Here is an 11088-nt window from a genome sequence, read left to right as displayed (position 1 = left end):
ACGATGCGCACCCCTGGCTTGGTGCGTGGAGCAGGAACGGGCCGGACCGGGCTGACGATGCGCACCCCTGGTTTGGTGCGTGGAGCAGGAACGGGCCTGACCGGGCTGACGATGCGCACCCCTGGCTTGGTGCGTGGAGCAGCAACGGGCCGTACCGGACTGACGATGCGCACCCCTGGCTTGGTGCGTGGAGCAGGAACGGGCCGGACCGGGCTGACGACTCGCATCCCTGGCTTGGTGCGTGGAGCAGGAACGGGCTGGACCGGGCTGACGACTCGCACCCCTGGCTTGGTGCGAGTGGCAGGAACAGGCCGGGCCGGGCTGGCGACGCGCACCGTAGCTTTGGTGCGAGTGGCAGGAACAGGCCGGGCCGGGCTGGCGACGCGCACCGTATCTTTGGTGCGAGTGGCAGGAACAGGCAGGGCCGGGCTGGCGACGCGCACCGTAGCTTTGGTGCGAGTGGCAGGAACAGGCCGGACCGGGCTGGCGACGCGCACCGTAGGCTTGGTGCGAGTAGCAGGAACAGGCCGGGCCGGGCTGGCGACGCGCACCGTAGACTTGGTGCGAGTGGCAGGAACAGGCCGGGCCGGGCTGGCGACGCGCACCGTAGGCTTGGTGCGAAGGGCAGGAACAGGCCGGGCCGGGCTGGCGACGCGCACCGTAGGCTTGGTGCGGGGAGCAGGAACAGGCCGGGCCGGGCTGGCGACGTGCACCGTAGGCTTGGTGCGAGGGGCAGGAACAGGCCAGGCCGGGCCGGCGACGCGCACCGTAGGCTTGGTGCGAGTGGCAGGAACAGGCCGGGCCGGGCTGGCGACGCGCACCGTAGGCTTGGTGCGAGTGGCAGGAACAGGCCGGGCCGGGCTGGCGACGCACACCGTAGGCTTGGTGCGGGGAGCAGGAACAGGCCGGGCTGGGCTGGCGACGCGCACCGTAGGCTTGGTGCGAGGGGCAGGAACAGGCCGGGCCGGGCTGGCGACGCACACCGTAGGCTTGGTGCGAGGAGCAGGAACAGGCCGGGCCGGGCTGGCGACGCGCACCGTAGGCTTGGTGCGAGGGGCAGGAACAGGCCGGGCCGGGCTGGCGACACGCACCGTAGGCTTGGTGCGAGTGGCAGGAACAGGCCGGGCCGGGCTGGCGACGCGCACCGTAGGCTTGGTGCGAGGGGCAGGAACAGGCCGGACCGTACTGGGAACACACACCACTGGCCTTAAACGGGGATCAGGAACGGGCCGGACCGGACTGGCAATACACCTCAGTACCTCTCGCCGTTCCTCTACATCTTCCTTCCCTCTTCTCACCAATGGCTCCCGTAACCTGGTGGCCTTCTGAATTCGCCCCTTATCTGCCTCCAGCAGCCCCGTCGTCCATGCCATGTGCCCCCCCCTAAAAAATTTTGGGGGTTGCCTCTCGTCCGTCCGACGACGACACTGTTGACGCTGTTGCTCCTCTCTCCGTCGCGCCTCTACCGTCTCACTCCATGGACGGCGATCCATCCCGGCCTGGATTTCCTCCCAGGTCCAGGACCCCTGCCCGTCCAATATTTGCTCCCACGTCCAGGCTGCCTGCTCCTGGACACGCTGCTTGGTCCTGGTATGGTGGGATCTTCTGTCACGATCGTCGTAGAGAGTAGACCAATGCGCAGCGTTAGTTGCAAACATACTTAAACTTTATTATCTTTAGTGATAATATAACAACAAAACAACAAACGAAACGTGCAGTCCTACGGTTTACACAACCAACACGGAAACAAACCAAACGGAAACAAGATCCCACAAACACTAAGGGAAACAGACTGTTTAAATATGGCTCCCAATCAGAGACAACCAGCAACAGCTGACACTCGTTGCCTCTGATTGGGAGCCACTCTGGCCAACATAGAAATACCACAACTAGAACTCCCACACAGAACATAAACATATAGAATTTACACACCCTGGCTCAACATATAGAGTCCCCAGAGCCAGGGTGTGACACAACTACTACAGCGACTGAAATGATTGCAACACTTAACAAAGAGCTGCAATCAGTTTCAGAGTGGGTGGCAAGGAATAAGTTAGTCCTAAATATTTCTAAAACTAAAAGCATTGTATTTGGGACAAATCATTCACTAAACCCTAAACTTTAACAAAATCTTGTAATAAATAATGTGGTAACTAAACTGTTGAGTTGACTAAACTGCTTGGAGTAACCCTGGATTGTAAACTGTCAAAACATATTGATACAACAGTAGCTAAGATTGGGAAGAAGTCTCTCCATAATAAAGTGCTGCTCTGCCTTCTTAACAGCACTATCAACAAGGCAGGTCCTACCAGCCCTAGTTTTGTCGCACCTGGACTACTGTTCAGTCGTGTGGTCAGGTGCCATAAAAAGGGACTTAGGAAAATTGCAATTGGCTCAGAACAGGGCAGCACGGCTGGCCCTTGGATGTACACAGAGAGCTAACATTAATAATATGCATGTCAATCTCTCCTGGCTCAAAGTGGAGGAGAGATTGACTTCATCACTACTTGTATTTATGAGAGGTATTGACATGTGGAGTGCACCGAGCTGTCTGTTTGAACTACTGGCGCACAGCTCGGACACCCATGCATACCCTACAAGACATGCCACAAGAGGTCTCTTCACAGTCCCCAAGTCCAGAACAGGCTATGGGAGGCGCACAGTACTACATAGAGCCATGACTACATGGCAGTAAAATTAGATTAAAAAACAGATAGAAATACACCTTATGGAACAGCGGGGACTGTGAAGCAACACAAACATAGGCACAGACACCACCAAGTTTAGATATATGTTCAAAAACAGAGGCATGGTTGGCACCAAGACTTCCAGGAAAATTGTAAATTAGATAAGAGGTAATGAAAGAGGTAATAAAATGAAATCAAAGAAAAACAAAATACATCAATTTACAAGTCATATTGATTGATTTTATTTTGGATAATACAATTCTTACAGTTTTAAAAGTACAAAGAATCCCAGAGGATGACACACAATAGCGTAAGAACACATAGGATCAAATGGAATGGCATCAAACCATGTGTTTGATGTATTTGATACCATTTCATTCATTCCACTCCAGCCAATACCACGAGCCCATCCTCCCCAATTAAGGTGTCACCAACCTCCTGTGACATGGGCCTATGATAGGCAGCTAACTAGCCTCCACCATAATAAATACATAATCAATACAAAATTCAAGACTATTTCAGTCATTTTCCTATGTAGGCCTGTACACTTTTTCTGATGGAAGGGCTCTAACCTGACCTCTGAAAACCTTTTTGGACTGGGCCAGCTTAATGGCTAATGGAAGGCTATTCCACAGTTGAATTCCAATATAAAAGAAAGAGCTCTGTGCCGCACCATTGGCTCTGGGGCACTTTGCAATTGCGGACACTGGCTCTTGCTTTATACACAAATACATACATAATAATCTATTTTTTTTTATCAGTGGCAGTTTATAAGCATCTACATCATGAACAAATACATGGAACTCTTATGCAATTTCTTTGTCAAAATCTGATTGGAGAACTGTATTTGTGAGTCTCCCAAAATGTATATGGTCCAAAGTCGCATACTGGACCTCCTGTGGAACGATCAACACCAGGGAGTTAATTCTCAAGGGTTCAGAAATAGGTATAGTTGTTGCTTTATATTCAAGTATACAAAAATGCTTTAATACTTTATGAGGACTGAATTGAGGCAGCAATACTGCAAATGTAAACCAGGCTCTCATTTGTGACTATTCATACTATAGAAATTATATCACGTCAGTCAATCTCAATCAATACATTCACAATGGAGATAATTGAGTAATCTAAAACAATCATTCTAGGGATGAGGGTAGATTAGCCTCAATTCATTTGAGTTTGTTTACAAATATAATCCATATACAAATGTCAATGTGTATTTACACAAACAAGTACTGTAATTACACTGTACTTAACCAGTAATACACCAGTACAAGACATTTCAGAGCAGTATGTTCGGATCATAACTTTCGTGTTTTTTCAACATTAATACACTATAGGCCCATTTACAGAAATAAATATTAGCCTAATTCTGAATTAAAAACCATGTTCAATGGAAAATCTCCATATAAAATGTTTTTTAGTCAAGGACTATTGGCTTAATCTATTCCCAGTAAACCAGCCCCGATAGTTAAATTGGGCCGAAATGGAGAATAACTATTTCTTCCACCACCTTTACTACCTGAGAAAATCTGATAGCATTGCAATGGATTATAAAATTACGCAACATAAAAAACATTTACGCGACCTAAAATTATAGTTTAACCCAAATACAATAGCTCCTTACCGAGACGGATGATCTAACTGCCTTTCTTGCTTCTCCACGTCTCCCTGCAAACGTCACAAGTCAGAACATAAACACCAATGCAGCCATGACATCCCCTGACAGGCTACTTCAAAAATACTTGGAATCCTTCAATCAACCAAACCTGCATACTTCATCAAGAGATGCTGTGAAAACTAATGGTGTCTGAAAGTGCTACAATGGTACACAATGTATTTCTCTATGATTTATTTTGATCTCATCTCTCACGCTGAAATGTAAAACATAGTCCCCTATAAAATGTCAAAATACCTAATTCACAATTTGGGGAACAAATTATATTTAATTAAAGCTCATTCATTCAATCTATTTCAACTGAATAGTTAAAGAGATAATGAAAATGCTAAAACATTTCCGCCATTAAATACCTCCAAGTTGATAAACGCCATCTTAAAATCCTTCTAAAATAGACGGCTGTTGTATTGTATCAATCCTAACAATTTAACAATATATAATTTTTATTACCAGATTGATCCTGTCTGTTCTCAGTGCATGTGCCTCTTTGTCTGAAATTAAAACAGAGTATTTCACACTCAAGCAATCACAGGCTTTTCTATAATCCAATTTTAGATTGAATGTCAGACACAAACCTTCCATCTGCATTAATAAACACGGGATGCCCTATAGGAAAAAGCAATAGAAATACCACATTTAATATCCCACGGGGGGCCAGTATGGAAAATGTATGCACTCACTAACTGTAAGTACAACTAAGCAAGAACTACTACAATTACAGATTTCTGACATTCTTATTTCTAACATTCTTGTGTAGAGTGAATCAAGATAACCAATGTAATTCGTGACTGTGGCTGGTACTACTCGGTTTCTCCGATTTTTCTACTTAGTTATTCTTTATCAATGTTGAAATAAACTGTCTAAATGTAGCAGACACTTGCCATAAAGGTCTCTATAACCACTACAGAGAGCCTACCTTGTATGAAAGAGGGGATAGACGAACAAAGGGAAGAATTAAACAGATTTCAATTCTCAACACTCCTGTGCAAGAGAAAATATAGGCCTACGAAATCCTTTTTTTATTCAATTTGCTCAGAAAACAGCCTAATGGAATAAAGTCTTTACTCACACATTTGGCCACCTATTTTATGGTGTAAAAAAACTAAAACCTTTACCCATATAGGTCTGATCACTGAACTGGCTTACCTACACGACTACCAATGACCATAGGCATCACAACATGCCCTTAATGTTTTGGAGGGGGCACTAGTAAGTTATAAAAAGACTACATCTTGTACATTTATATCCTACAAATGTATCAAATTGATGGGGCATGTGTCCCCTAAATTACAAATGGTCATAACATCCTTTGCTGAGTACAATGGTATAAATTGTCTTCCACAAGATAATGTGTTGTTTGTTTCATACAGTATTGGCCCATTATTGATTGATTTGATATTACCACGGTGCAGACACACAGCGATAGTGACGGCAACTATTATGGTGAGGAGAGCAGCTGCAGAGGTCCCATACATCAGCATTGTGCACATGGCATTGGAATCTATGGTGAAAATAAAGACAAAGAAGTCTAAATAAAGATAGTTTAATGTTTTATCTTTGTTTTAAGTGTTAAATCCCTTACTGGAAGAACAGGTGCAAACGCTTAGTAAATCTGGGTCTAATACAATTACCATTGCGCTGCAGCAGTGTTTTGGTGATATTTTGCCCCTCAAACTCCACCACACATGTAAACTCTGCTCGTCTGTCCCACTCCTCTGCCTGGACCAGAATCTGGTTCCTAGTGAACTCTGTGGCTGAATCACTGTTGTTTGTCCAGGTGGAGTCAGTGAGTCCACTCTCTTCTCTCCCGTCTATGAGCCAGAACACACGGACCTGAGACGGGACCACTTCCAACACCAAACACAGGAGAGGGATGAAGAAGCCGTCAACCTCTGGCGAAGAGACGATTTGGATGGTTGGGGCTTCAGCACTGTTCCCTTCCCTCACTCTTTCTAAGGACAAAATGGTCATAATTTTAAACAATTACATTATTAAGAATTACCAACTTGGTTATCTTCCTGGTAAAGTGGTTATTTAAAATTAAATAAAACAATGACTGGATTTATGATCAAAGAAATATATATATACTACCAGTCAAAAGTTTGGACACCTACTGATTCAAGGGTTTTCCTTTATTTTTACTATTTTCTACATTGTAGAATAACAGTGAAGACATCAAAACTATGAAATAACACAAATAATCATGTAGTAACCAAAGAAGTGTTCAACAAATTACAAATATATTTTATATTTGACATTCTTCAAATAGCCACTCTTTGCCTTGGTGACAGCTTTGCACACACATATATATATATATATATATAGTTTAATTTAGATTTAACAATCAGTTTTGTGTTTATTTTTTAAAGGTTTATATCATTATATTTTGTTATATACATTTTCGTTTTTTAGCACAATATATTTTTCTGTTTTAGTCAGCTTTGTGAATAAATATGAACATACAAGACATTAAATTACCTGCCAAAATAATAACTTTAGAACCATTGCCAGTGTGCACCATTTGGGAGTGGACCGCCAAACAGTAGTACATGCCAGAGTCGCTCACTTTTGCATTGGTGATTGTAGCAGAACATTGTTTGTCCCAATTCCCTTCATCTGAAATGTTATCAACCTTTAAGTTTGTACTCAAGCACTGTGTTCCAGTCCTGGGGTCCACTTTTGTCCAACTCACAGAGAAGCAGTAGGTCCTAAGCTCACTCAAATGGCATTTCAAGGTCACTGTATCACCAGCCTTCACCATCACCACCCCAGGTGTCTGGGTGATAATTGATGTTTGTGTAGCTAAAAACAGAATTAGGAATAACAAGAATATAACACACATTTCATCTCATTCCTGTTTAGCATGTTTGGTGCATTTTCAAATGTTGGTTTTTCTGAACATGAATATACCAAGCATGGATACATTCACATTTACATTTTAGTCATTTAGCAGACGCTCTTATCCAGAGCGACTTACAGTTAGTGCATACATTATTTTATCGAACCCACAACCCTGGCGTTGCAAACGCCATGCTCTACCAACTGAGCTACATCACCTGCCGCGAAAAAAGCTTAATCTCTGTCCACTTGTAAAAATATTTCGAAATTGGATCTTATAGGCCTGCTTTGTCTAACCTAAGATGTTAATTATCTAGAAATTGCTTGATTATAACATGAACAAAACTACATAGCCAGGTTATAGATGTAATCACATACTGTATTTCAGATCACTGTTTCATCTCACATACAAGTAAGTTTATGAAAAAGTTATAACTTAAGGCCTACTAGAATACTGTGGATATGTCTTGAAATAAATTAATGTTGGCCTATTCAGAGTAATGATGAAACACAGTCTAAAGCCCTCACTGTCATCATGAGTTAGCGCTGAATGTAGCTACATTTTCTAAATTAATTATCGACACATTGTCAACGTGTGCAGAATATAGCGTCATACTTGCCTTTCAAGACATAGCTCCAGCACAGCAGAAGTAGCACGGTGCCTGGCATTTTAGTTTCACGAAATTTGAAGGGCATCATCTCTTTGAGTCCGTTGAGCCACCTTTACGAGATGAAGATTTCTTGCCCATAGGCCTAGCCTACATCTCAAAAAGCGAGACCGCCGTTACAACATCTCACCGGAAATGAACACATGAAAAGTCCTGCGTTATAACAAACTGTGAGCAAGAAATTATAGGTCATATTCCAGCAAAGATAGCAACAAAACATGTTTTTCGACTGAATGCGATGTTGAGAAGATTGCACCGACCTATCTATAACCCCACATGAAAATACATCATTTTGAACAAAGGCGTTAAACATAATTCACTCTGTAAGAAAATATTATAGGCCTAGTTTTCTGTAAAGTTGTGTAGGCCAAGACCACCTTTTCTGAATTTTATTTGACATTGGCTTAATTCAATATTAATATTAGGCTATGGTAGGCTATTTCATCATTATCATTTTTATCTTATCGATAATCATCGTTATTAAACAATGCATCACTAAAAACGTCATGCCTATATAGTATTGTTAAATAATAATAATAATAATAATAGTAATAATGTTTTATTATAATCGTTAACATTGCTTAATTATCTGAACTTAATATAATGATCTTTATTTATGGCTCTGCATGCAACTAATGACGGATTCCAAGCCAAAGCTCATGCCAAACTTGCATTATAGGCTGTTTTATTTACAGAAGGGAATAAAGAAAAAAGTAGAACAAAAAGGTTAAGAGAAACATTAGATAGCCTACATTCAAATACTGACAGTTACGTGTTTCATAATGCTTATTTTTGTCTTATATAACAAAACAACAATTGCAGTGTTTAATTTGATCACACTAAATAGTTCATATTCAAGTGGGGGGAAAAACAACATTGTTTTGAATAGGCCTAGCCTATTATTCCAAAAAACTAAGAGCTACATACAGATCGAATGGCCAGAGTGACAGTATATTCAGCTGTGTTTATGCTTATGTTCGTAAACTCCTGCCATTTATTCTAACGTTGCTTGCCTTGATCTAATCACAAAGGGCGCAAGCGACGTTGCAACCGAGCGAGGAAAAAATTGCTAGACTCGGCGCCTACACAAACTACCTGTTTACCATTATGGTTTCTAGACCACCAAGCTCATGGAAACTGAGATGTGTGCATGACAATGCAGACATTGCTGAACATGTCAGTGTGAACATATGTCTGGAAATCGCCAAAGGGGTTTGATAAAATTACAATCAAATGTTTTAGGCTAAAACTGAAAAGTAAAACTGAAAATAGGTGTACGGGAGCATTTTGTCTTCATGGTAAAGGAAAAGGGGGCATGGTGAATGAGCTAAATGCGTTGATGCTGCAGTCATGCGAAAAAAAATAACAAATCTCAGTCTTTGTGAAAAATGTCAGCATGAGTTAGTGGCTTTCAAGAGGTAATATTTTGCATCGTCTTTAATGCAGTGTTTGACGGATGTATGAATGATCAAGAGGACCACAATGGAAATAAGACCCAGACTTTATTGTGTTATCCTCGATTATTTTACTAATGTGCATGTATGGATTTTTTGAAGTTTTATGTGTGCTTGTTTAAAAAAATTGTCGAATGAATAAGCTAAACTAAATCTGATGCGTAACTGTGCACTCCAATAATGTTCCCATAACATTCACAGAGATGCTTCTTGTGCTCCTTGTGCTCCTGAGTGGCGCAGTGGTCTAAGGCACTGCATCGCAGTGCTAAATGTGCCACTAAAGATCCTGGTTCGAATCCAGGCTCTGTCGCAGCCGGCCGCGACCGGGAGACTCATGGGCGGCGCACAATTGGCCCAGAGTAGGGGAGGGAATGGCCGGCAGGGATGTAGCTCAGTTGATAGAGCATGGCGTTTGCAACGCCAGGGTTGTGGGTTTGATTCCCACGGGGGGCCAGTATAAAAAAAAAAAAATGTGTTCACTAACTGTAAGTCGCTCTGGATAAGAGCGTCTGCTAAATGACTAAAATGTAATGTAGTTAGGAATTTGATTAAAAGAAAAAAAACATTTGGACTTATAATTAGCACGCCCTCTTTTGCTAAACATTTACGCACGCGGGTTAGGCCACCATTTACCTTGACTCTCGAGTCGCAGACAGTCGGAAGACACTGCCATGACTTATAGCCTATCAAAGACAAATTATGAACATATAAAATAACAGCCTACTTCGCTACATTAATAACAGGGTATTTAACTGTAGGTATTTACTTTTAGATTGTAATAATTGCTTGAATTTGCAGGCCTATTGAATAATGTGTTATGGCAACATGCACCGTTTATTTACCATGCCAGATAAGGTGTAGGCTATAGACCAATATCGGACTTATCACGATAAAAGAAAGGCGGAGCAAATAAGTCTCCAAAAACCGTCTGACAGCCAAAATACGAAATGCTACCTAATACTGAAACAAATAACGAAACAGGGAGAACACTTCTCAAGTACCTGTACATAGATCTCCGATCAGACACTGAGTAGTACTGCAGGACATAGAGAAACTAGCAGAGAAAACTGAGCAAGGGAACACAAGGAAGTGAGGGCATAAATACACAGGTGAACCGATAGACAAAGGTGACATCAATAGGATGATGATTAGTCCCGACAGTGAGCAAGGAGGTGCCTAAGGTTGTCGGAAGATGACACCTAGTGGGTCGCTCCGGAACTGCGACCCCCTCCTTTAACACTATTCGGTCAATAGCTATTGAACCAAGCATGGCACGACAATGAATATGGTATATTCTGAATCAGGGGTGGATGGAGAACAATCCACATATTACAAATAAATAAAAATGATAGATTTCGGATTTCAATAGGTCTTACACAAACCATGCCATGGTTTGATTAAAATACCATGGTGCTTGCCTACGGAGCTGTGAGGGGAACGGCACCTCCGTACCTTCAGGCTCTCATCAGTCCCTACACCCAAACGAAACATTCAAAAGCCAACATTCAAAAGCCAATTTCTCAAAAGTGAGATAACAAGTTTATCAACTTTCAAAGCAGAATTACTTTCCCATTGTTCCCTTAAATGCAGTGTATGATATACCCTTTTGTAGTTCTGTGTCTCTGCTTTTAACCAATGTAAAAAAACACAATTTCAAATGTTGCTACATAAGACCGAATCAAGGCGGTCGGTCACAAATGGGGTGTCTCGGATTTACATACAGAATAATACGAAATGCTATGAGACCAGGTTGTCTGTTTTGA

The 11088-nt window shown here is 42.4% G+C and overlaps 1 gene segment (V, D, J or C); it reads right to left on the bottom strand.

Annotated features, from left to right (window-relative positions):
* Positions 1 to 2950: 2950 nt before the first annotated feature.
* LOC123491515 lies at positions 2951 to 7257 on the bottom strand. The segment is given in 7 exon segments: positions 2951 to 3583; positions 4315 to 4358; positions 4816 to 4856; positions 4941 to 4971; positions 5771 to 5866; positions 5997 to 6317; positions 6844 to 7257. Coding segments are annotated over 7 exon segments (987 nt in total).
* Between the last annotated feature and the right edge of the window lie 3831 nt (positions 7258 to 11088).

Source organism: Coregonus clupeaformis, chromosome 8, assembly GCF_020615455.1.
Source record: "Coregonus clupeaformis isolate EN_2021a chromosome 8, ASM2061545v1, whole genome shotgun sequence".
NCBI lineage: Eukaryota > Metazoa > Chordata > Actinopteri > Salmoniformes > Salmonidae > Coregonus > Coregonus clupeaformis.
The sequence above is the reverse complement of the archived record's forward strand: the minus strand, read 5'-3'. Positions and strand labels throughout refer to the sequence as shown.